Source organism: Marmota flaviventris, chromosome 5 (genome assembly GCF_047511675.1).
Source record: "Marmota flaviventris isolate mMarFla1 chromosome 5, mMarFla1.hap1, whole genome shotgun sequence".
In the NCBI taxonomy this organism is placed as follows: Eukaryota; Metazoa; Chordata; class Mammalia; order Rodentia; family Sciuridae; genus Marmota; species Marmota flaviventris.
The window spans coordinates 69,632,203-69,658,928 of NC_092502.1; the positions used below are offsets into that span (position 1 = coordinate 69,632,203).

At 39.8% G+C, this 26,726-nt stretch overlaps 4 protein-coding genes across 4 annotated transcripts; all 4 read right to left on the reverse strand.

Moving 5' to 3' along the window:
- Positions 1 to 408: 408 nt before the first annotated feature.
- LOC114086258 (protocadherin beta-14-like) lies at positions 409 to 3,083 on the reverse strand. The gene has a single exon (XM_027927494.2). It carries the CDS (start codon positions 2,920 to 2,922, stop codon positions 541 to 543), a length of 2,382 nt encoding a protein of 793 aa, XP_027783295.2. The 5' UTR covers positions 2,923 to 3,083; the 3' UTR covers positions 409 to 540.
- Positions 3,084 to 6,640: 3,557 nt separating this feature from the next.
- LOC114086488 (protocadherin beta-12-like) lies at positions 6,641 to 10,281 on the reverse strand. The gene has a single exon (XM_027927755.2). It carries the CDS (start codon positions 9,922 to 9,924, stop codon positions 7,528 to 7,530), a length of 2,397 nt encoding a protein of 798 aa, XP_027783556.2. The 5' UTR covers positions 9,925 to 10,281; the 3' UTR covers positions 6,641 to 7,527.
- A 5,119-nt stretch (positions 10,282 to 15,400) lies between these two features.
- LOC114086257 (protocadherin beta-10-like) lies at positions 15,401 to 18,007 on the reverse strand. The gene has a single exon (XM_027927493.2). It carries the CDS (start codon positions 17,777 to 17,779, stop codon positions 15,401 to 15,403), a length of 2,379 nt encoding a protein of 792 aa, XP_027783294.2. The 5' UTR covers positions 17,780 to 18,007.
- Positions 18,008 to 18,875: 868 nt separating this feature from the next.
- On the reverse strand, positions 18,876 to 22,555 carry Pcdhb16 (protocadherin beta 16). Its single transcript, XM_027927750.2, has one exon. The coding sequence runs from the start codon at positions 22,382 to 22,384 to the stop codon at positions 19,991 to 19,993; it is 2,394 nt and encodes a 797-aa protein (XP_027783551.1). The 5' UTR covers positions 22,385 to 22,555; the 3' UTR covers positions 18,876 to 19,990.
- Between the last annotated feature and the right edge of the window lie 4,171 nt (positions 22,556 to 26,726).

Here is a 26,726-nt window from a genome sequence, read left to right on the forward strand (position 1 = left end):
CATTATAGAGACTAAAAAGTTTTTTAAAGTAACCTTCAGAAGAGCATGATAAATAATAATGCATGCAAATAGAGTGCAACCTAAAATCTATTACAAATTAGGAATTAAAATATTTGCAGAAATAAAAGTATCTAAAGTTTGCTTACTACAACAAAAGATTAAAATTTCTAGATAATCTTTTTTTTTTAATTGACCATTGAATCCAAAGCTATTTGTCGCAGCCCGGCTGGCTGGGCAAAATAACAGGGGTGGGGGAGGTTGGGGGGGGGGTGACGAACAACTTGTGTAGATTGATACAGCAGGAGTGGGAGTCCTTTATTGCAGGACAGGAGCAGTATTTATACATTCCACACAGCTTATCTAATTAGCATAAACTAGATGCAGCAGTCAACCAATGGAATCTCTACACTTAATGGCTCGCTTTTGTTACTTCTCAAACCACTCCCTCTGGCATTTTGCCAGGCACCATCCAGACTTGTTTACAAACTCTAACATTCCCCTGGCAAAATGCCAGGTGTTATTTTGACTTGTTTACAGACTCTAACAGCTATTCGCAAAGTTCTCTTTTTCTCCCACATTCCTGCCAATATCATGTATTTCAGGATTGGGGATATTTGGCTTCAGGAAACTAAACTCACTTATCCCATTACCTCCCATCAGACACACTTCATACTGGTAGCTTTGAGACAGTGTCCCGGTGCCACTGACATCCACCAGGTGGCCAGGAAAATGGCCCTCAGGCACCGAATACACACCCAGTGGCGCCGCCCTGTGCCTCCTGCACAGCCTCACCACCAGGAACACCAGCACAGAGAACAAGAAGAGCGATGACACCGACGCCAAGGCGATGACCAAGTAGACAGTGAGCGAGTCCCCCTGCGCGCGCTCGGGCGCCACTTCCGGGAGCGGCAGGTAGGGCTGGGAGAAGCCATCCACCAGCAGCACGTGCAGCGTGACGCTGGCAGACAGCGGAGGCTCGCCATTGTCCTTGACCAGCACCACCAGCCTGTGCCTGGCCGCGTCGCGCTCGCTGAGCAGCCTGGTGGTGCGCACCTCGCCATTGTGCGCCCACACGCCAAACAGCCCTGGCTCTGTGGCCTTGAGCAGCTGGTATGACAGCCAGGCGTTCTGGCCTGAGTCTCTGTCCACTGCCACCACCTTGGTGACCAGGTAGCCCTGCTCTGCCGCCCTGGGAACCAGTTCGGTGCAGGGCGCAGAGGCGTTCTGCATTGGGTACAGCAGGAAGGGCGGGTTGTCATTGTCGTCCAGCACCATCACTCGCACCAGCGTCTGGCTGCTGAGCGCCGGCGAGCCTTGGTCTGTGGCGCCCACGCGGAACTCAAACGCCTGCAGGGCCTCGAAGTCCAGCGCCCTCAGCGCGAACAGCTGCCCATTGTCTGCGTTGATGGAGACCAGCGAGGCAAGGGGCAGGTGCGGGTCCTGGGTTGGCAAAAGCGAGTAGGTGATCTGGGCATTGGTGCCTGAGTCTCTGTCTGTGGCGCTGACACTGCCTATGTGCATGGCTGGCTGGTTGTTCTCGCGGACCATCAGGGTGTAGGACACTTGTGTGAAGGCAGGAGCATTGTCATTGACGTCGGAGATGAGGACGGTTATGCTGTACTCAGTTTTCAGCCTTGGTGTCCCCAAGTCTGTGACCGTGATGGTGATGTTGTACTTGGCTCTGCTCTCTCTGTCCAGTGCTTTTTCAGAAACTAGAGTGAAAAAGTTTTTGAAGGTGGGTTTCAAGATAAAAGGGAGGTCATCTTGAATAGAGCAAAGGATCCTTCCATTGTCTCCAGAGTCTTGATCTCGGACACTAAAAAGAGCCACGAGGGTCTCAGATGCATTCTCTGGTATTGTCTTTGTAATTGATGAAATGGTTATTTCTGGTGGGTTGTCATTTATATCTAATACTTTAACTAGAAGCGTGCATTTTTCAGAGAGACCTCCACCATCTGTTGCCTGAATATTTATAGAATAGGACTGTATTATTTCAAAATCCAGTTGTGATCTCAAATTAACTTCCCCAGATATTGAGTTGATTTCAAAGGTTTTACGAATATCTTCTGAGGCATGGAAAAATGTGTACCATATTTTCCCATAATTTCCTGTATCTAAATCCTTAGCAGAGATGGTGATAATCCAGGAGCCAATGGGTGTATCCTCCTGGACCTGCACTTCATAGAGATTCTGGACAAACTCAGGGGCATTATCATTGATGTCCAAAACTTTGATGAGAACCAAAGTTGTCCCAGACCTGGGTGGAGATCCACCATCCAGTGCTGTGAGTGTCAGTGTAAGCTCAGGTGCCTCCTCATGGTCTAATGCTCTATCTAGCACCAGTTCTGGATATATCTTTCCATCTTCATTGTCTTGAATTTTAATGTAGAAATGAGAATTTGGGCTAATTGTGTAGTTTTGGAGACTGTTGCTTCCTACATCCAAATCCTGAGCATTTTCTATTAAGATTGTGGTTCCAATAGTAGCACTTTCTGATATTTTAATCAGTATTTCCTTGTCCAGAAATGTAGGGGAGTGATCATTTATATCTCTGATATGCAGTTCAGCCCGAAAAAACTGTAAGGGGTTTTCTAATACCACTTGAAAATGCAGCACACAGGGCTCAGTAGAGCCACACAGCTCTTCTCTATCCAGTTTCTTATTTAAGAGTAAATCTCCAGTCCTCAAATCAAGGTACAAATGCTTTTCATTATCATCAGACACTACCCGAGCCTCCCGTGAGGACATCTCCTCTACCTCTAACCGTAGGTCTCTTGCCAAATTAGTCACAAAAGAGCCAATTTCTGTTTCCTCTGCCACAAAATAGCGTGTGGATTCAGTATCTGCCCACGACAACCCCAGCAAAACAAAGAAAACCAGGACTTGCCTTTTCCGTAGAGTGCATGCCCCTCTGATCCCCATGGTTCCTTCAGGCAACTTTTTTTGTGTGTGGAATAATATTAAGTTCAGTCCTAATTTTGGAAGCCAAAGCACTGATATTTCGATAGGATACCCCTGGAAAATATATAGCCTTCCAGCAGTTCTGTAAGTGAAGCTGTTTCAATACCTCTGAGTGGGTTCGATGGTCTCTGTCTCCTAAATAATGGAGTCCACAGTGCTAGCTGTGTACCGTTTTCATCTTATCCTGTAGCGCCACCATGTGTCTCTAGAAATTTTCATTGAGAAAATTTCCTCTTTGAAAAAGAAATCTGTGAATACATCTGGAGTATTCAAAAACCAATCCCATATATCACATATTTTTCCTTCTGAATACTTCATTAAGTATCTATAACAGAAAAGACCTTTTAAAATATTATTACAACATCACTATCACAATAAAAATATTTAGCAGTAATTCTTTGATATAATTTATACTTGGACTCTGATTTTCCCCAGTTCTCACCAAAATGTCTTTTGTTTTTGGTTTGAATCATAATCCAAACGAGATTCATATTCTGCATTAAATTATCACTGCTTTGAATGCTTGATACATGAATCTCTTAAAATGTCCTGAACTGAAGAAATAATATTTTTATTCAGGTAACATCTTAAATAGTTACAAATATACACTGTGTGCAATTCTTGTCACTATTTGCTAATTTCAGTCAATTATAGTTAGTAGCATATTAGTTTTTTCATATATATCAGGAAAAAGATCACACAAAATTTATTACATGCCCAAGACATGGAAGTATAAGATTCTGAACTTTTATATTTAACATGTAAGATCATGGTACAAATAAGATAACCTTTGTTTCTATGGAGCTCAAAGGCTATAAACTGGCAATAATTAAAATGTGTTACAATGATACAGGTTAATTATAATATAGAAATACCTAGAAGGGATATGTATTTATGTACCATGGGAACTGCAGAGGACCATGGTTAGAAATAGGGGTTCTGGAACCAAAGTGTCAGCATTAGAATTCTGCTTGTGCCACTCACTCTATGCAAACATGGGCCAACTTTCTGTTTTCTTATGTGTAAAACAGGTCAATAATACTATTTATTAGTGCCCTAGGATTATCATAGGGATATAAAGAGTTAACATTTACAGATTAATCATATGTGCTGGTTAAGTGTCTGTTAAATTAATTAAAATCTTGGATTGGGGTGCAACTCAGTGGAAAGACATGTGCTTTAAATGCACAGTGCAATCCAGGGTTGAATTTCAGCACCCAAAAATAAAATAAGACAAAATAATTAAAATCTAAACCAAATATTTCATTTGTGTACAGATTTCTACCCCAGAATTATTCCCTAAACAATATAGTATAATAACTGTTTATACAGCATTTATATTGTATTATTATAAATAATCTAACAATGATTTAAAGTATACAAAGGTATGTGAATAGGTTATATGCAAATACTGCTGTATTTTATACAAAACTTCAGTATTTGTGGATTTTTATATCCATAGAATTAAAAAACTATTCTCCCACAGTTACCTGGATGACTGTATATGGAGAGTTCTAGGATAACCAAGCAAAGTATCAAGTGTTAAAATTGTCAAGTAAGAAAAAAAGAGCTTCACTCAGCACTCTGAGAAATCCCTTAATTTAGAGGAGAGAAGAAAAGAAGTATCTTAATTGACAGGGAGGGCCCAGAGTTCAAATCGTGAAAATAAAAGCAAGAAAATGAGGAAGAGTAAGCAGTAGTAAATGCTTTGGAAAAATCAAGAGAAAGGCAAATATTAAAACTGCCTATTGGATTTAAGACGGTGATCACTGTGGATTTCTGCTAAAATCTGTACTTCATTTCTTCTGTAGTAATAGAAATGTACACATGACCACTAGATACCTGTCCCAGAATCTCTTGTATTTAGGTATGGCCGAGTGAACTCTCTCACATATGGATTGTGAGCATAATTTCTTTTCACTTCCAGATCTGGATGTGCCTCTTCCCTCCAAGCTAGCTAAAGAACACATATATGGTAGTGACAGTCATGCAGGTTATGACATTCCCAAAGGGAATGTTGGAACAATTACTTGGAAATAAACTTGATTCCAGAAGGACTGTTAGGAGCAAAGCTGCCATATATATCTAATCATGTACATTGGAAATGTCACATGAAAGAGAGACATATAAATTTTATAAGCTATTGCATAATCACATCTCTTAAAATAAATCTGTGGTAGCGTTTACAATAGCATTTTCAGTAAAGTGGTTGCAGTGCAAGGTAAGATTGCCCTTGGTTGAAAAGTTTGAGAAATGAGGAATCAAAAATGAGGGTAGATAAAACTTTAAGGAAATAAAAGGCTGTGGGTGGAAGAAAAATCTTGGTAAACTAGAAAATTTAACTTAATAGTTTAAGACCAGAAAATGAACGAATTTAAAATGATGATGTGTAACATTAAGTAGAGGGGGAGAAAATTAAGATACAGAAGATCAAGTCCATATGAGGCCCCTAGAAGGTGAATATAGGAAGAGATTGTATTTAGGTGGGAGGGAACTCAGTAGGACAATGGTGTTGGTACAGATGTTGTCAAAGGTGTAGACTTGGGGACAGGAAATGATAATTTCCATCTGATGGAGTTTATTTTTCTTTAAGGTATTAGGCAAAGTCTAAAGTAAGTAGATTTTAAGAGAAAGTTAATTAGCAAAACTGTAAAAGGATTTATTGGTCTCAAAAGCCCAATTAGACTTGGATATGATATATTTATAGTGGCAATGGTATGACAATTTTTATCTTATAGAGTGCAGCAGCCCAGGTGTAAGAGAGGGGAAAGGAGACAATTATATTCATCTAGTGTGAAGTTTCATCAAGTGATTTTTGTGAGGGGAAATTTAATAACAGAATGAAGGATATAGGCATGAGAGTGAAAAGAAATGGTAAACATGGGAATTGGCTGTATAGAAAAGAAATTTAAAACCAGAGGAGGGTGATTGCTTGCTCTCTCACACACAAACACATCTTCACAGACTCTTTTTATTCTCTTTGATCACACATTTTGCTAATCTATGTTTTCATTCCTCCACAGTCTTTGGAATTCTTGGGAAACCCAAACATAGGGGCTATTCCCCCTTTACTGTTTTTTAGTCAGATCATTAAAGGCAAGAATGGTTAGTTGATCCCTAAATAAACACAAGACAAAACTTCTTCTTACAATGCTTTGAATTTCCATTTTAAAATTAAAACCCAACCAGCAGTTTGGGAGGCTGAGATAGAAGGATCACTAGTTTAAGCCTAGCCTCAGCAATTTGTTGAGGCCCTAAACAACTTGGTCAGACCCTATCTAAAAATAAAATAAATAAAAAAGAGCTGGGGGTGTGGTTCAGTGGTTAAGTATCCCTGGGTTCAATCCCTTGTACCAAAAATAAATAAATAAAATAAATTTAAACCCAAAGGGTTATCTTTCAATAATTCTCAATGCTCCACATGTATCACACTTTTTTTGAAGTGCTGGGAATGGAATTCAGGGCCCCATACATCCTAGCCAAGCTCTGAGCTACGTCCCCAACCCTGTATCACACTTTTATATCTCTAAGAAAAGTGCTTATCAAACTCTGGATTGCTACCCCTTAGTAAGCCAATTTCATGACCACACTGAAAGCTTAAAACAACGGAACAGAAAGACTAAGAATTGTTTATAAAACATTTATTTGTAATATATCAATGTTGATGACACATGCAACCTAATTTTACTATTGGTGGGGAAGAAACTGAAAATAAGTACTCAGTATATGTACATTAAACTTAAGGAGAACACAGGGGAAAAATACACATTAGCACAGAAACCCACTTTATACTCTTGTAAATTCTCAGGTTCCTGAATTCAACTGGGTTGAATCCTGGCTTTGTAACATTAGTGAGACATCTGGAAAATTATAGCTTCATATTTGAAGATTGTATGAGTGGCCACAATATCGATGTACCTTCACAATCCTTTTCCAGGATGAATAAGCCTTCTTCCTTCTTTTCCTCTTCCTCCTACTTATTTGATTTTGTTTCTCTTTAAAAATTTTGGTGAATCAAACCCAGGGCTTTACCACTGAGCTAGCTATACCCCTATCTCCATCTCTTCTGGCCTCTTATAACTAGATTTTTAGATTAAAATTTTCTATCATACTACATGATTTTTCAAAGTGTTTTTAATAGTAATAAAGATTTTAAAATGTTAACTAAAATGTTGTAATTTAAGAAACATGATATTTGTGACTAGTAACCATTATTAAACCACAAGAAAACTACAAAAAGAAGAGTCTAATGAAGAAATTTTTGAACTACTTCCAAAGTGACCTGATTCATTTTACCATAAACATAAGTGTGTGTGAAACTTTAACTGGAGAGAAGGATATGGGCAAAAAGTGACTTTTTTTAATGTAAAGAGATTTAAAAATTAAGACCTCCTGGGTTAGAGAATAAATCCAATTATGACTACATAAACATTTGCATAAAAGCAAGGATGAAAAACACAATAAAAAAGTACATTACTACAATTTAAAGTGCATGCAAATTGAGGGAAATAAACATTCGCATGTGCCACAAAGTAAAATGCATATGAAATATCAAATCGATTATGATCACTGAATATTGAACCCAAAGCTACTGTTGAAAGGAGGAGTTTCCTCTGTTTCTTTCCCAGAACACTGGGGTGAAGGGTTGGGGATAATTGGCTTTAGAAATTTGAACTCATTTGTTCCAGTACTTCCCCTAAGACACACCTCATAGTGGTAACTCTGGGACAGAGTGCCAGTGCCGCTGACATCTACCAGGTGGCCAGGAAAGTGGCCCTCAGGCACAGAGCAGACACCCAGCGGCGCCGCCCTGCGCCTCCTGCACAGCCTCATCGCCACGAACACCAGCACAGAGAAGAGGAAGAGCGATGACACAGAGGCCAAGGCGATGACCAAGTAGACAGTGAGCGAGTCCCCCTGCGCGCGCTCGGGCGCCACTTCCGGGAGCGGCAGGTAGGGCTGGGAGAAGCCATCCACCAGCAGCACGTGCAGCGTGACGCTGGCAGACAGCGGAGGCTCGCCATTGTCCTTGACCAGCACCACCAGCCTGTGCCTGGCCGCGTCGCGCTCGCTGAGCAGCCTGGTGGTGCGCACCTCGCCATTGTGCGCCCACACGCCAAACAGCCCTGGCTCTGTGGCCTTGAGCAGCTGGTATGACAGCCAGGCGTTCTGGCCTGAGTCTCCATCCACTGCCACCACCTTGGTGACCAGGTAGCCCTGCTCTGCTGCCCTGGGTACCAGCTCGGTGCAGGGCGCAGAGGCGTTCTGCATTGGGTACAGCACAAAAGGCGAGTTGTCATTGTTGTCCAGCACCACCACTCGCACCAGCGTCTGGCTGCTGAGCGGGGGCGAACCTTGGTCTGTGGCGCCCACGTGGAACTCGAACGCCTGCAGGGCCTCGAAGTCCAGCGCCCTCAGCGCGAACAGCTGCCCATTGTCTGCGTTGATGGAGACTAGCGAGGTGAGGGGCAGGTGCGGGTCCTGGGTTGGCAGAAGCGAGTAGGTGATCTGGGCATTGGTGCCTGAGTCTCTGTCTGTGGCGCTGACACTGCCTATGTGCATGGCTGGCTGGTTGTTCTCGCGGACCAACAGGGTGTAGGACACTTGTGTGAAGGCAGGGGCGTTGTCATTGACGTCGGAGACGAGGATTATTATGCTGTGCTCGGTTTTCAGCCTGGGTGTCCCAAAATCAGTGACCGTGATGGTGATATTATACTGGGCTCTGCTTTCCCTGTCTAGGGTTTTCTCCGTTTCTAGGGTGTAGTAATTCTCAAATGAAGATTTCAGTAGGAATGGGAGGTCTTCTGGAATAGAACAAATCGTTCTTCCATTTTCTCCAGAGTCTCTATCTCGGATACTGAAAACCATGACTGCAGTCTCAGGAGAATTTTCTGGGATTGGACTGGTAATTGATGACACAGCAATTTCAGGAACATTGTCATTCACATCCATTACTTGTATTCTGACTGTAGACTTTCCAAAAAGTCCTCCCCCATCTGTGGCTTGAATGATTACTGAGTATGATTCAATTGTTTCAAAATCCAAAGATGCTGTTAAACTAATTTCTCCAGACTTTCGGTTAATTTTAAATGTCTTTTGAATATCTTCTGAGGCATGAGAAAAGGTATATGATATTTCCCCATTTATTCCAGAATCTAAATCCCAAGCCGTGACAGTGATAACCAGTGAACCAAGGATGCTATTCTCTGGAATCTTCACCTCATAAAATGGTTGCTGAAACTCAGGGCAGTTGTCATTAATGTCTACAACCACCACCCGAACTAAGGCAGTCCCAGACCTGGGTGGGGACCCACCATCCAGAGCAGTGAGAATCAAACTGAGTTCCTGCTGCTCTTCATAATCCAGCGCCTTGTCCAGAACCAACTCTGGGTACTTCCTGTTGTCTGGATTAACTCTCATTTTAATGTGGAAATGAGAGTTGGTGCTTATTGTGTAGCTTTGTACAGTATTCATTCCTACATCTAAATCATTTGCACTTTCTAGTAAGAACACAGCACCAACAGGACTATTCTCTGGGATTTCTAGGAGCATTTCTTTTTCCAAGAAGATTGGAGAGTGGTCATTTACATCTCTTACTTGAAGCTCAATCCGTAAAAACTGCAAAGGGTTTTTCATTAATACCTGAAAATGCAGCACACAGGGCTCGGTGGAGCCGCAGAGCTCCTCCCGGTCTAACATTTGGCTTAAAAGCAAATCCCCGGTATTTATGTCCAGTTGCAAAGACTGTTTGTTATCATTAGAGACAACCTGAGCTCCCCGGGAGGACAGCTCACCCACCTCTAGTCCTAGGTCTTTTGCCAAATTGCCTACAAAGCTTCCACTTTGCATTTCCTCTGCCACGGAAAAGCTCCCAGGCTCAGAGTGTGCCTGAGATACTCCCAACAAAACAAAGAGAAGTAGGACTTGCCTTGTCTGCAAAGTATCTTCTCCTCCATTCTCCATAGCTCTTTGCCAGAAGGCTTCCTGCAGAATTGATTCAGCTCCACTTTGCTGTTCTGGGAAACGTGTTTCTGGATTTGTCCACTTTGGAAGAATATTGTAATCCGGTTGAATGGCTTCTAGGTTGCCCCTTGTTGGCTTGTTCTGTCTTCCCTGTTCTCCCTGTGCACTGATTAAGCGTCCACAATGTCATCCAGTGGAATATATATTTTTTTTCCCCGTGCGGATATTATCCTGCAGCGCCACCATGCGTCTCCACAGATTTTCACAGTTTGAAAGCTATCTAAATTAAATTCACATGAATGTCCCATGGAAAGAAATGTCTATTCGTTGTTTGATTACAAATATATTCTTTCACAATTGTTTTACATCATTTATAATTTCTGATTATGTTATCATTTGTTTTAAAATATTTACTAGGTATCCCACTCTTCACACAACCTAATGTGCTCAGTGTTTGGGAAAACAGAAATAGAAGATGTGATTCCTGATCCCCAAGAGTTTGTAATCTTTCTGGGAAGATTGTGAACCTGAAACAAGGAGGGTAATATAACTCACTGTCAAGCTGAACAAAATTCCATCACTATTTGGTCTGCCTAAGGTACTAAAGGAAAGAGACAGTATCCAATGGTAATTTAAGTCTTCTCAGGGAGTATGAAATTGGATTAACAATGAAATGGCACATATTTATATAGTTGCTATAGTACAAGAGAATATTTCTGTAGATTTCTTTAATAGAATGAATTGTGAACTGGAAGAAAATTAAATAAGATGTTGGGATAGGACATATGATAAAACCCACAATTTAGTTACACTTTCTCATATCTTACAAAAAATTAATAGCTACACAAATGCAAACATGTTAGTTTCATTTAAAGCAGTCTTCTAAAACTGACTTCCTTTAGGTTCCCAAGATTCATTTCCACAACAACTATGGCTAACTACTTTCTTTTTCATCCCAGGCAGAGAAAGTGGGAGAGAGTCTCTTTTCCAAATAAAACAAAAACTTAACCTTTACTCTGATTAGATCAAGTATGTGTTTCTGCTACTGAAGAAGTCATTGTTTCAAGAGGTATTGACAACATTACAGATAGAGCTTTTAGTTCTGGAATTTGAAGACCTATGCTTGTACTTACTTTGTTTAACTCTGTCGGGAATCACCTCTAAACTTGAGGTAATTTTAGTCCTAGCCAAAGTGCATGGTTGCTACATAATGAAGGTGATAGTTTGGAATAGATGCTAGAAGTTCATTAATGGTATCAACTATAGGAAATCTCAAAATTATATTAAGAAGCCCTAAACACAATATAATTAAAAAAAATAAATTCAAATTATGTTCTATAATATGTAAGCTTTGTGCATGGTTGGAAAAATACATCAATTTTTAGTAATAAAAAGTTTACAAATTAAAAAGTAGGTAGATTGATTATGCAGCTATCCTCCTTTCTTTAAAAATATCTACTGGGCTCGTATTGTGGCTCAGAGGTAGAACGCTTGCCTCCCATGGGCAAGGTCCAGCGTTCGATCCTCAGCACCACATACAAAAATGAACAACTGAAATAAAGGTATTGTGTCCAACTAAAACTAAAAAATGAATATTTTTTAAAAACCTACTAAGATGACAAAAACTTAAAAATCAACTTAAAAAGGCTAAAAATACACAAGTGAACATACATTTTTTAGGACAGAAATCAGAAGAGCAGAGTAACTCACAAGTTCCAAGAAATGGCTGATTTTCCTGCATTGAAAAGACAAAAATAGTGAGATTGTCCCACACAATCCCATGTAAAGATTTAGCAGAATCAGTGCATAAGAAGACTGAAATTACTTAGCAGCTACAAAAGTTATTAAAGTACATATATAGAAATGTTGAATTCTCTGTTCCTCTCACCATCCTACAGAGACAGGAAAGTATCTCAGGGCTAGTTTATTCTATGGAGAAATTAAATGAGACTTTTTTTAGTCTTGGAGATATAGGCAGGATTAAAAGCAAGTGTAAGGAACAAGTAAGAAAACTTTTCATTTTGAATGGTGATACTTATATTACCCCCCCAGGCAATGCTCTGAGGTTGTAGGACATAAGGTATATAAATAACTCCCACTCCCACACAGTGGATATTCTAGAATTCTAACTCAAGAATATGAAAAGCCCAAATACTTAAACATACTGATATTTGTGGTCTTCTAGGGTAACATCCCTGTCCTTGTATGGTTATATTAGATTGATGCTCTGCCATCAACAGGATTTATTCACTCACAAAGTGTTGATTGCTGGCATTTTAAAATAGCATCCTTCTTAAATATAAGAGGATAGCTAAGTAACACAAGACATTTGAGGAGAAGCCTATATAGCATGAAATAGAAAGGCCCAAACCACTACCACCTCTACAAAAAAGGGAATGAGAAAACCCATGTAACAGAACATAAGAAAGTGGGTGTGATGGTGCACACCTGTAATCCCAGTGACTCAGAAGGCTGAGACAGGAGGATCACAGGTCAAGGCCAGCCTTAGTAAGTTAAGGAGCCCCTTAGCAATTTAGTGAGATCCTGCCACAAATTTTTTAAAAAGAGCTAAGGATATACTCAGTGGTAAAGCACTCTGGCTTAAACCCTTCCCCCAAAAAAAGTTAAAGAGAGAGAGAGATGATAATGCCTTTGAAAATGTCCAATTAGTTGGGCTGGGGACGTAGCTAAGTGCTAGCATTCCCAAAGCCCTGGGTTCCATCCCCAGAACCCAATGAAAAAAATAATAAAAAGAGATTGTCTGACTAATATCCACAAAGAATTAAAATCTAATAAAACTAATATTTTTTTTTAGAATTTAGAACTTACTTCATGCTACCCATTGGTCTAAGTGCTTCATACATTTCCCCATTTAATCTTTGTGCTGTTTTTCAAGGTTTTTTTGTACATTTTGTTTTGTTTTTGCAATAAACTTAATAGCAATGGTATAAAGTATACATTCTTTATTGTAAGATAAACAATAGATTCAGACTTAAGTGTCCTTACCAGCTCAAGTTCTTGTGTTGCCTGATACATTCTCATTATTAAATGGACACATAATAACAATACTGCATAATGTATGTTTTGAATAATACATCTTAGGGATTAAATTAATTATAGAAGGGAGAAGCAATTACATTTATAAAAAAATGCAATCCAGGTGCGGTGGTGCAAGCCAGTAATCCCAGTGGCTCTGAAGGTTGAGGCAGGAGGATCATGAGTTCAAAGCCAGCTTCAACAAAAGTGAGGCACTAAGCAACTCAGTGAGACCCTGTCTCTAAATAAAATACAAAGTAGGGCTGGGGATGTGGCTCAGGGGTCAAGTGCACCTGAGTTCAATCTCTGATACAAAACAAACAAACAACAACAACAAAAACTCTCAGAACCAGAAAGAACTCTTAAAAATATTTGTCAGATGAAAAGAAAAACTTAAAAAGATTAAATCATTCAATTAAAATGTAGAACCAGAGACAATAAGAGAGAAAATAAGAAAGGAGCTTATAGGGCCTTATTGAATCAACAAGGAAGTCTGATAATTCAATGACATTCAGTGAGAATGTAGATAACCCAGGAGAGAAATTGTATTTAAACTTAACAAAAAATTTCTCAGAACTGAAACCAAATGTCTAAATGTTAATAGAGTACACCCATGTGACCATATTAATAAATATGTACTAAGTTATTTTCAGAATATGAGGGTAAAGTTTTCCTCATACTATCAGAAAGAAAGAAAAAAGAAAGAGGGAGGGGGGGGAGGGAGGGAGGGAGGGAAGGAGGGAGGGAGGGAGGGGGGGTCACATAAAAAGAGAAATCAGAATGGAATCAGTCTTTGGAACAATTCCATGCAGTCAATAGAAGGAACGCTTTTGAAATCTGAGGGGAAATTATTTTCAGTCTAGAATTTTATACCCAGTGAAACTATCAATCAACTGGAAAAAAGATGACTTCACAATGCAAGGTCTTAAATAATTATTTAAACTCTCCTGCATCTGTTTTGATGAGGGTATTGAGAGATATATGTTAGCCAAAAGAGAATAAACTAATAAAGAAAAATATACCTGATTTTATAACAGGGGACCAACACAGGAAAATATTAAAGGGGAAAAATAACTAGGGTGTTAGCTTATATAGCAAATAATGTAAAGGAAGCAGAAATATAGATGAAATACCTCCAGGAAATAAATGTAATTGGTAGGTATCTGATATATTTGAATATTTTAAGGAGAAAAATAGCTTTTCAAGTAAAGGATAGGGTAAAATATTCATTGCAGTTAATAGAAAATGATGCAAGTGCAAGTGCTCTCGGAAGAATATTTTTCAAGAAAGGAAATACAATCATACAACACTAACAATGTGGACTTTAACTGATAGTTTAGCCTTTAAAAATATGTGAAAATTCTATTACAAGAATAGGGGAAAGGGAATGTGCAGTGTTTGTCTATATTGTTGGGAAGTAAAAAAGTTAAATCCTTTATTTATTCTAGTAAGAAATAATTAAAATTTAAACAATATTAAGACAGCCTAAACCTACTATTTAGAACATTGAAATCAATTTTAGAAGAAGCCACTGTGTAAAAGGTGTCTGGAGATATAAAAAATTACTTTTTGTTGTAACCTTTCATTCATCATGATTTTAAACCTGAAAATAATATGAACTTACAAAATAAACTGAAAAGTTAATATCTTTCTGACATTCTACCAAATACACACGTTTTCAAATTTGTATTCATTTTCATTCAGGTTATTACATTTTATTTGAATTATAACACATGATGTTCTAAATATCAGCAAAAGTGAACGTAAGAAAATATTGGTTAAGTTAGAACAGTAAATGTAAAGGAAATAAAATAATAAACAATTATGGGAGTCCCACATCAATCACAAAAAGATGTTTAATTTTGCAATGAACACAGAAAAAGTATTTTTTTCACATGATGTGATTTAGAAGTTGGTATGATTTTTAAGATGAATAAATAGAACATTAGAATAAGATTGGAAGTGCAGATATGACTTCTTACATGAAGGAAATACAACAGAAGGGTAGTTTAGTATTATGAGGCATGCAGGCTCTAAAATATACCAGGTGAGGGAATTGGGTGTAGCTCAGAAATACAGTGCTTAGCATTCTGAAGTGCTAAGTTCAATCACCAACATTAAACAATAAACAAGCAGGAGAAAACCCAAAACCTCAGTTTTATAGAAAGAAAAATGACAATATAAATATGTATGAAATTGTAAAGGATTAAAACTTTAAAGGTATTATTCACAAATGGGTATGAATTAAAATTAAACTGTTAATGCAAAAGAGATTAAACAACATTGTAAAATGGTAGATGTATAGTACTTGATAGTTGAAAATCAATTGTTATATTGCATTATAACTGATAGAAAACTAAACTTATTAGGGATTATAATATTTCAAAAATACATCACAATATAAACAAAAGTGTTGCTGAAAACTAAATTTACAGCTGTTTCAAAAGATAGGATTTTCTACCCTATTCCGCTCAGGACCATTGGTGTGAATGTTAGGGTAAATTGGTTTCAAAAACTTGAATTCGCTTGTTCCAGAAGAACCTCCCGTCAGACACACCTTATACTGGTAACTCTGGGACAGAGTGCCAGTGCCGCTGACATCCACCAGGTGGCCAGGAAAGTGGCCCTCAGGCACAGAGCAGACCCCTAGCGATGCCGCCCTGCGCCTCCTGCACAGTCGCACAACCACGAACACCAGCACAGAGAAGAGGAAGAGCGATGACACAGAGGCCAAGGCGATGACCAAGTAGACAGTGAGCGAGTCCCCCTGCGCGCGCTCGGGCGCCACTTCCGGGAGCGGCAGGTAGGGCTGGGAGAAGCCATCCACCAGCAGCACGTGCAGCGTGACGCTGGCAGACAGCGGAGGCTCGCCATTGTCCTTGACCAGCACCACCAGCCTGTGCCTGGCCGCGTCGCGCTCGCTGAGCAGCCTGGTGGTGCGCACCTCGCCATTGTGCGCCCACACGCCAAACAGCCCTGGCTCTGTGGCCTTGAGCAGCTGGTATGACAGCCAGGCGTTCTGGCCTGAGTCTCCATCCACTGCCACCACCTTGGTGACCAGGTAGCCCTGCTCTGCTGCCCTGGGTACCAGCTCGGTGCAGGGCGCAGAGGCGTTCTGCATTGGGTACAGCACAAAAGGCGAGTTGTCATTGTTGTCCGGCACCACCACTCGCACCAGCGTCTGGCTGCTGAGCGGGGGCGAACCTTGGTCTGTGGCGCCCACGTGGAACTCGAACGCCTGCAGGGCCTCGAAGTCCAGCGCCCTCAGCGCGAACAGCTGCCCATTGTCTGCGTTGATGGAGACCAGCGAGGTGAGGGGCAGGTGCGGGTCCTGGGTTGGCAGAAGCGAGTAGGTGATCTGGGCGTTGATGCCTGAGTCTCTGTCTGTGGCGCTTACAGTGCCTATTTGCAGGGCGGGTTGGTTATTCTCTCGGACCAACAGCGTGTATGACGTTTGTGTGAAGGCAGGGGCGTTGTCGTTGACGTCGGAGACGAGGACAGTTATGTTGTGCTCGGTTTTCAGCCTGGGTGTCCCCAAGTCTGTGACCATGATGGTGATGTTGTACTCGGCTCTGCTCTCTCTGTCTAGTGTTTCTTCTGTCATTAGGATGTAAAAATTTTCCACAGAGGGTTTCAGACGGAAAGGCAAATTATCCTGTATGTAGCAAACGGTCTTTCCATTTTCTCCAGAATCTCTGTCTTTAGCCCTAAAAACTGCCAGTACTGTTTCAGGAGAGTTCTCATCGATGTAGTTGGAAAGTGATGATATGATCAATTCAGGAGGATTGTCATTGGTGTCTAATACCTGGACCAAAACCATACATCTTGCAGAAAGGCCCCCACCATCAATTGCCTGTATGTTTATTTTGTGAGACTTTACTAGTTCATAGTCAAGCAATGCTTTGAGAATGATTTCCCCAGAAAAAGGATTGATTTGAAAGATTGTTTGAATATCTTCATCAGCATCAAAAAATGAATAGGTTACTTCTGCATTGACTCCTGAATCTGCATCTTCTGCAGAGACTTTAACCACAAGAGACCCTAAGGGGCTATTTTCTGGAGCCTGGGTCTCATAAATCAGCTGAGAAAATTTGGGAGCATTGTCATTGACATCCAGGACAAGGATGCGTATAGTGGTGGTTCCTGACCTGGGTGGAGATCCACCATCCAGTGCTGTGAGTGTTAAATTGAGCTCTGGCTGCTTTTCCCAGTCAAGAGCTTTGTCTAGCACTAGCTCTGGATATATTGTTCCCTCATCACTGTCACTAATTGTAATATGAAAAAAAGAATTGGGTTCAATTGTATAGTTTTGGATACCATTAAGTCCTCTATCTGAATCTTGTGCTCTTTCTAAACGAAATGTTGCCCCTTCTGCTGTATTTTCTAGTATTTTTAAGACCATCTCTTTCTCCCGAAATACTGGGGAGTGATCATTTATATCTCTGATTTTCAACTCAGCCCGGTAAATCTGAAAGGGGTTATCCATTAAAATTTGGAAATACAGCATACAGGGCTCTATGGAGCCACACAGTTTCTCCCTGTCCAGTTTTTCATTTGTGAGCACATTTCCAGTATGAGAATCCAGAAGCAAGTGTTGTTTATTATCATCAGAAACCACCCTCGTTCTCCGTGTAGCCAGCTCCTCCACCCCTATTCCCAGCTCCTTTGCCAGATTGAGGACAAAGGATCCTCTTTCAGTTTCCTCTGTCACAGGAAACCCATTAGCTGCCAAGGATACTCCCCCAAACAGAAAGAGAAATAAGACTTGCCTTTGTCTTGGGAAGCACAACCTTCTGGTCTCCATAGCTTCTCCTTTCATCAATTCCAGTAATAAGCAGAACTCCCAGCCTAAACAGCAGTTGGAAGCCTCAGACTTACACTTTGTACTAACAGGGAGCTAAGATTTCTTTTGTCTTTTTCTTCCCAGCCCATCTGTCTGGATCTTCCTTTTTTGTTAGTGACCTCAGTAGCAACCTCAGTTCAAAATTTCTGTCTCTTTAGCCTGCAGCGCCACCGCGTGGCTTCCAAAACACTCAAAATTTTAACATTTTTCCTGTGTATTATTTAGAAATTATTTCATTTAGTGGCTTTTTTCAAATTTTCAATTTTTATTTTCTATTTTTTAAAAATAATATTTGTATAGAGATGCATTCACATTGTTTATTCATTGTTCCATGGGGAAGTTAAAAAAATTGGGAAACAAAAAGTTCCTGCTGTAGCAGTAATTTTGTTCACTTCACTGATAGGTTTTGCTCCTGTACTAGGTCTTTCAATTGTGACACAACACTTATGCAACCAAATGGAATATTTTGGGTTACTCATGGAACCATCAAAATAGTAATTTTATTTTTCCAGTGACATTGGGCACAGGAACACCAAAAACTGGCAAAGAAGCCCATTTCATATGTTTTTCAAAAAACTCCTTCAAAAATCTCATTACAATGCCTAAACAGAATCACCACTCTGTAATTAGAGCCAAGCATTTAGGCTGTTCCTTTTCCGTGTTCCCATAAAGACTTATGCATATAACTATGATGACCCTGTAAATAGTATTGCTTCTCATTTTAGGCCACTCTGTCCTTTCTTCAATATGTGAGCTACTTGAGGACAGAAACTACATCTTAGTAATCTATGGTTGACAAATAAGCCACTCACTAATTCTGGTAATAAAGCATGCATATAGATAAACTGTAGTGAATAGGACCTGAAACAATATTCAGTACCTTTCAAAACCTAACCCCTACAATTTGAAAATTGTCTTCTTTCATTCACTTACACATGCTTTTCAATTTCTAATACCTTTTGTCTTTGTTTTTCTTATATAAAATTTAAAATACCTTGAAGAATTAAAGAATGGCCTAACCTTTATTTTAAGGTTCCTCTTAATTGAAATCCAGTAAGACTTTATGTGCATTAAATAAAGGGAGGTAAAGATCACAACTGACACATATCATAACATTATGGAAAGTAAAAATAACATTATACCATTTGCTTCACAGTAATTTTATTCAAAGGCCTAATATCTAGAAAGATAGTCTTCTACATGTTATGATTTTCCTACAAAAAGCAAGTGATATAAATTAAGTCTAGTAAGTCTAGGGAGATATATAAGGAAAAGGCTAGATATCACCAAGAAACAAAAGCAAACAACAAAAACCCACTACTCTGCTGAATATAAAAGACACGTTATGAGAACCTCTAATTGATAGTTTCTATTGTTTTTTTCAACTGAGTGGAAATGGATTGCTAGCCAATAAAACTTAACAGGGATCCCTGATTTTTTTCACACACAATTAAAAGCAACAAATTATGAAATATTTCTATATGATGCTGTAGAATGCCCAAAGTTTGCCTTTATGGCTTCAAACGTAAGAGCATTTACACACTCAATATTTTACAATGACTTTTCTTTTTATGTTCAGGTTAGGCTGGTTAGATATTTATCATACCACTTGTAACAGAAATATTATTATTAAATACAGATACATCAACAGGGAAAACAGAATTTTAAAAAGTAACATAGTTTAAGAAAGATGTAATAATTAAAATCAAGGATTACAAATCAACAAGAAGACCAATTTAGAAAGGAAAATAGAAATATCAAATAGTATATATGATATCCCATGCAGCAGAAGTCTAGAAAAGGGAGAACCAACATGAAATATATGTTGATAATAAAATCAATAAAACACATGGGGTGAAAGAAAATTTTAAAATGCTGTCAGCTTTGAAGATAAAGCCAACTCATTAATAGTCTATGAGGAAAAAAGTCTATGAGAAACAATCGAGTAAACATAAAGAAAAAACTGTAGTAAACTGATAATGAATTAAACTGAAAAATAAATAGTACTGAAAAAATTGATGATAATGGACATAAACAATTTAACCAAAAAGACAATATTAAACAGTTTATGACAAGATATGTTGGCATATGCTTGTAATCTCGGCTACTTTAGAGGCCTAAGCAGGGTGATTCACCAGCACTGGGAGTGGGTGAGTAAGTGTCTTTCCCTTATTGAATGGATTTCTATCAGTAATTAAATCCAAAAGTATTGTGGAAGAAAGAATTTTCCTCTATTTCTTTCTCAGGGCACTGGGGCGGGAGGATGGGGATAACTGGCTTCAAGAACTTAAACTCCCTGGTCGCAGAACCTCCCTTCAGACACACCTCTTGTTGGTAACTCTGGGACAGAGTGCCAGTGCTGGCGACATCCACCAGGTGGCCCGGAAAGTGGCCCTCAGGCACAGAACACACACCTAGCGATGCCGCCCTGCTCCTCCTGCACAGCCTCACCGCCACGAACACCAGCACAGAGAACAGGAAGAGCGATGACACAGAGGCCAAAGCAATGACCAAATAGACAGTGAGCGAGTCCCCCTGGGCGCGCTCTGGCGCCACTTCCGGGAGCGGCAGGTAGGGCTGGGAGAAGCCATCCACCAGCAGCACGTGCAGCGTGACGCTGGCAGACAGCGGAGGCTCGCCATTGTCCTTGACCAGCACCACCAGCCTGTGCCTGGCCGCGTCGCGCTCGCTCAGCAGCCTGGAGGTGCGCACCTCGCCATTGTGCGCCCACACGCCAAACAGCCCTGGCTCCGTGGCCTTGAGCAGCTGGTATGACAGCCAGGCGTTCTGGCCCGAGTCTCCATCCACTGCCACCACCTTGGTGACCAGGTAGCCCTGCTCTGCCGCCCTGGGCACCAGCTCCGTGCAGGGCGCAGAGGCGTTCTGCATTGGGTACAGCACGAAGGGCGGGTTGTCATTGTCGTCCAGCACCACCACTCGCACCAGCGCCTGGCTGCTGAGCGCAGGCGAACCTTGGTCTGTGGCGCCCACGTGGAACTCGAACGCCTGCAGGGCCTCGAAGTCCAGCGCCCTCAGCGCGAACAGCTGCCCATTGTCTGCGTTGATGGAGACCAGCGAGGCGAGGGGCAGGTTTGGGTCCTGGTTTGGCAGCAGTGAGTAGGTGATCTGGGCATTGGTGCCTGAGTCTTTGTCTGTAGCGCTGACACTGCCTATGTGCAGGGCGGGCTGGTTGTTCTCGCGCACTAACAGCGTGTAGGAGGTTTCTCTGAAGGCAGGGGCGTTGTCGTTGATGTCTGATACCTGCACTGTTATGTTAAGCTGTGTTTTCAATGTGGGTGTCCCCATATCTGTAACCGTGATGGTCACGTTATATTCCTCTCTTTCTTCTCTGTCTAGTGCTCTCTTTGTTTTCAAGGTGTAAAAGTTCTTGCCTGAAGGTTTTAGAAGAAAGGGCATGTCTTCCTGAATGGAGGAAATCGTCTTTCCGTTGTTCCCAGAGTCAGGATCTGAAACTCTGAAAACAGCAACCACCATCTCCGGGGAGTTCTCCGGGATGGGACTGGTGAGTGCATTCATGGTCACTGCGGGGTGGTTATCATTTACATCCACCACCTGTAGGAGAAGAGTGCATTTCCCCCAAAGACCTCCTCCGTCTGTAGCCTTGATGTCCACTTCATAAAACGGGACTGTTTCAAAATCTACTTGTTTTCTAAGTAGAATTTCTCCTGTCATAGGATTTAGCTCCAAAGTTTTGCTAACATCTTCTGAAGCCTGAAAGAGCATATATATTATTTTCCCATAGACACCACCGTCTAAATCAGTGGCGGAGACAGTGACTACCAGAGAACCTACCGGGCTGTTCTCAGGAATTTGCACCTTGTAGATTGGCTGCTGAAACTCAGGGGCATTATCGTTGATGTCCACCACTTCAATGAGGACCTGTGTGGTTCCAGACAGCGGAGGAGAGCCGCCATCCAGAGCTGTCAGGGTTAATCTTAGTTCAGGCTCTTCCTCTCGATCCAGCTCTTTTTCCAAAACCAGTTGAGGATATTTCTTGCCGTTGCTGCGTTCATAGGTAAGAACGCGGAAATGGGAGTTGGGGCTGATTTGATAGTTCTGAACATTATTGCTTCCAACGTCCAAGTCCAGAGCATTATTCAGAGGGAACACATTTCCTAGGGGGCTGTTTTCCAGTATTTTAAGAAGTATTTCTCTTTCTGGGAATACAGGAGAATGATCATTTATGTCTTTCACCTTCAGTTCAGCCTGAAATATCTCTAAGGGTTTTTCCATTAACACTTGGAAATTTAGTATACAAGGCTCAGTGGGCCCACATAGCTCCTCTCTATCTAATTTCTCATTTATGAGCAAATCCCCAGTTTGAAACTTGAGCTGCAAATACTCTTTGTTTCCTTGGGAAATGATCCGGGCCCCTCGGGTGGACATCTCTGCCAACTCCAGCCCTAGGTCTTTCACTAGATTTGCCACTAAGGAACCTTTCTCCATTTCTTCCACTACCACATATGGTCCCAACTCGGCGCCTGCCCCAGACAAGCTCAGCAAAACAAAGAAAAGTAAGACTTGCCTTTGTCTCTGATTTGGCAGCCATTCAATCTCCATTGCTATTTCCTGGAAATTCTTGTTCACAGGAGATTCACGTGTACCCAGGGTCTTGTTAGCGCTGTCCAGCAGTCCAGAATGCCAGAATTAAGCGGTAAACAGAGTTTTTAAAGATATCGCACTCGCTTTTGCTCTGGCGGAGAAAGCTTTTCTTTTGCTTCTAGGCGGCAAGAAACTGGCTGGCAAACTGGAATTGCGGAAGCCAGTGTTCACGTTTTCCATTTTCTTGACCTGTAGCGCCACCATGCGTTCACTTAGTCTTACATTTTTTTTTTTTTCTGATGGAACTGGAGACCAAATTTTCCAAAATGAAGGAATAGGCTATGTGATATTAAACACTTGAGTTTTATTTTCAAGTGGCTTTTGTATGTACAGAGAGAACACTGGTGTTTCATGGAAAGGAGTACAAAGAGCACACTATTACTGATATTGACTATGCTGTTGTTAATGATTAAATGTTGCTATTTACATCTAAACTAAGAAGAACATACATGTAGGAGCAAAGTGTTTCCAAAGTAACAACACATATTTTTCAGGGTACTTATTATAGTATTACAAATGAATGGACAATGCAAAAATTACAATCAGCGGGGTTCTAAAGAGTGTAGTTAACCTTTTTTGATGTGGTGCAATCCCCAGGGCTTCTTGCCTGGTAGGCAAGACCTTTACCACAAAGACACATCCAAGCCCCTAACCAATGCTTTATTAAAGAATAAGTAACTTCTTTCCAACACCTAAGCCTCAAAACTGAATTTTTACAATTTTCAAATTAATGGAAAATTATTTTCTAAATAGGCAAACCTCATGGTTGGCCCTGCCACACTTTGGAATTCTATTTTTTTTTAAATTTTAACAAGAACAATTTCTATCTTATTCTTTTAAAAACATCTTTGAGATGTAACTCAAATACCCCAAATTCACCAACTTAAAGCATATGATTCAGTGGCTCTTAATGTATTCACATTGTTGTACTTCCATAATCATTCAATTTTAGAATATTCCCATTACCTTAAGAAGAAACATTATCCTTTATCTATAATCCCACTATTGTCCCATTTCTCCTAGCTTCAACCCCAAGCATTTATTAATCTACTTTTTTATAGAGTTCCCTGTTTTAAACTTTTAAATGAAGGAAATGATATAATATGCAGACTTTTATGACTGGTTTCTTTCACACAGAATAATGCTTTCAAGGTTTCATTCAAGTTTTAGCATGTAGCAACACTTCTTTTATAACTGAATAATACCGTGTTGTTCAGATAGATCAGATTTTGATGATCTATTCATCCACTGAGGGACATTTGAGTTGTCCCCTTTTGGCTATTTTGACAAAGCTATTGTGAACATTCATATACCAGTTTTTGGGTGGACCTGTAATTTTATTTTGCTAATAGTGAAATTGCTGGATCATATGCTATTTATATACTTAATTGTTTCAGGACCTACCACACTTTTCCCCTAAATGGCTGAATCATTCTATATCCTCAGCAGTGTATCAGGATACCAATATTCCCACATCCTCCCAATGCTTGTTATTATCTGAGTTTTTGTATGTAGCTACCTCAGTGTTTATGAAATGGTGTCTCACTGTAATTTTGATTTATATGTCCCTAATTACTAATGATATTGAGCATCTTTTCATTTATTGGCCATTGGTTATCTTCCTTAGAAAAAATGTCTATTCAGATCTTTGCCTGTTTTGTGAATTCAGCTATTTGTTTTATAATTGAATTACAAGTGTCCTTTATAATTCTAGGTATAAGACCCTTATCAAATTTAGATTCTTTTGTTTGTGTTTCCCATTTCTGTAATTTGAATTGAATTGCAATTCATGGTGGGATGGAGGTATACCCAGTGGCAGAGTTGGCCAGCATGCATGAGACCTGGATTTGAGCCCCACAACTATAAAAACAGTTCTTGATCTTTATCAATTTAGTGCTCTTGTGCATGAATTTAAGAACCTTGTTAATTATCTTGTTTTGAGTTCAAGCATCAAATCAGTGAGGCCTAACTTTCTGCTATAAAGACTTTCATGTGTCCTCCTTTGACCACAGGTGGTGGTACTGTTAAAATGGAGAATTTTCTTCCAAGTGACCAACCTGTGGTAGACAGAATAATAGCTACTCAAAGATGTCCCCAAATATGTAAATATGTTACCTTACATGGCAGAAAAATTATTTGCATATCTGTTTAAATTCAAGATCTTGTGAAGAGAAGATCATCCTGTATTATTTAGATAAGAAGGATCTTCCCTGGCTACAGTCAGAGGGAGATGTATCCAGTAAAGAATGGCTAGAGTAGCAATGTTGCTGGCTTTGAAGATGGATGAAGGGGTCATGAGACAAGTAATAAAGGTAGTATCTAGAATATGGAAAAGACAAAAGAAATGGGTTCTCTCTAGAGCCACTGGCATGCAATGCATCCCTATTGATTCAGTATTTTAGTTCAGTAAGATCCATATCAGACTTCTTGTCTACAAACTGTAAGATTATACAGTTTTGCCGCAGTCTGGCTGCAGCAAAATAACCAGGGGGTGAAGAACAACTTGTGTACGTTGATACAGCAGGAGTGGAAGCCATTTATTGTAGGACAACAGAGGTATTTATACATTTTGCACAGCTTATCTTAATTAGCATAAACTAGATAACATCAGTCAACCAATAAGGAATCTCCACACTTAATGGCTCACTGGCGCCACCTCACAAACCACTCCCTCTGGCATTTTGCCAGGCGCCATCCAGACTTGTTTACAGACTCTAACATTTGCCAGGCGCCATCCTGACTTGTTTACAGACTCTAACACAGTTTAATTGTTTTAAGTAACTAACTTTGTGATTTTTTCCCCAGCAACAATAGAAAACTAATGTATTAACACAAATATGGATTTACATGCACCCAGTGGTTGAATCAACAAAAAGTTATCATTTCTGTAAGAATAGTATTATCATAACAAATGCTGAAGAGTGTCTCTTTCATCACTGGTGGATCATTCTTTCTGAACAGTCATTTATGACCCATATATAGTTTTTTCCTCCAGCATAATTTAAAGAGGAATTGCCAAAGACATTGTTAATCTTAACAGAAAATAACTGGAGCCCATCATATTTTTCCTACTGAATTTCCAGATCTCTAAGTTATTTATTTATTTTATTTTTTATTTTTTAAAGAGAGAGAGAGAGAGAGAGAATTTTAATATATTATTTCTTAATTTTTGGCGGACACATCTTTGTTTGTATGTGGTGCTGAGGATTGACCCCGGGCTGCATGCATGCCAGGCAAGAGCGCTACCACTTGAGCCACATCCCTAGCCCCTCTCTAAGTTATTTAGTGATGAAAACACCTCCATAATATTGCTTGTAGTTTTCTAAAATTAGGTTTTGATTATAATTAGTACTGTAATAGCAACTGCTTTCAAACATATTTCAAACATTTGCCAAGATGAATATAGTGTATTTAATTTTGATAAGGGACTTATGAAAATTTAATAAAGAAAGTTTCAACTTCCCAAACAAAATAAAAATAAATATATTACATCTGATAAAAGAAGACTGAAGAAAAAAGCATAAGAAATTCAAGAAATGAAACCAGAGGGTAACTACTCTTTTTCAATGCACTCATTTCTACAATAATGAATGTGACATTCTAAGGACACCACTGATACAATCAGACTGATTCAGATCAATTGTGGTAGATGACCCAGCATACTTAAAACAGAACTTCTCCAACAACTTTGATTTTATTTATCTACAGCAGTGTGGTCACTGGTGTAGAAATATATACAAACTAAAGGGTGAAAATTTTATTTTCACATGGGAATTTAATTCATGGAATAAGATTAAGACTAATAGTGGAATTTACTTCTTTGGAAAACAATGATCCCAGTTAAGATCATTGTTAAGATCCCAGTTAGCATACTGGTTAAGAACTGAGGCATTAAATTCAGGTAGACATAAATTTATATTTCAATTTTTTTTCTCTTTATTACTCAGAATCATGAGCAAGTAACTTAATCTTCCTAAATCTCCAATTTCCTCATATGTAAAAAGGGGGATAATATGCTGGCTCCCTCAGGGTTTGGGAAAAGATTAAAAAGATAATGAATATAGAGCACGATACACTACTTTTAGTGAAATTAGAAATCAAGAAATACACAAGTGTCAAAAGATCAATTACATCAAACTGCATAGATAAGATTTGTGCATTTTATGTATGTATTACTGTTAATTAGATTCTACTGGAGGCAGCATAAAAACTGAAATAGTGGTGGGCTAATAAGATAAATGTTCCCTTACCGCTTAAGTAAAAAATTCAGAAGTAGGATGACATGATGACTAAATAGTCA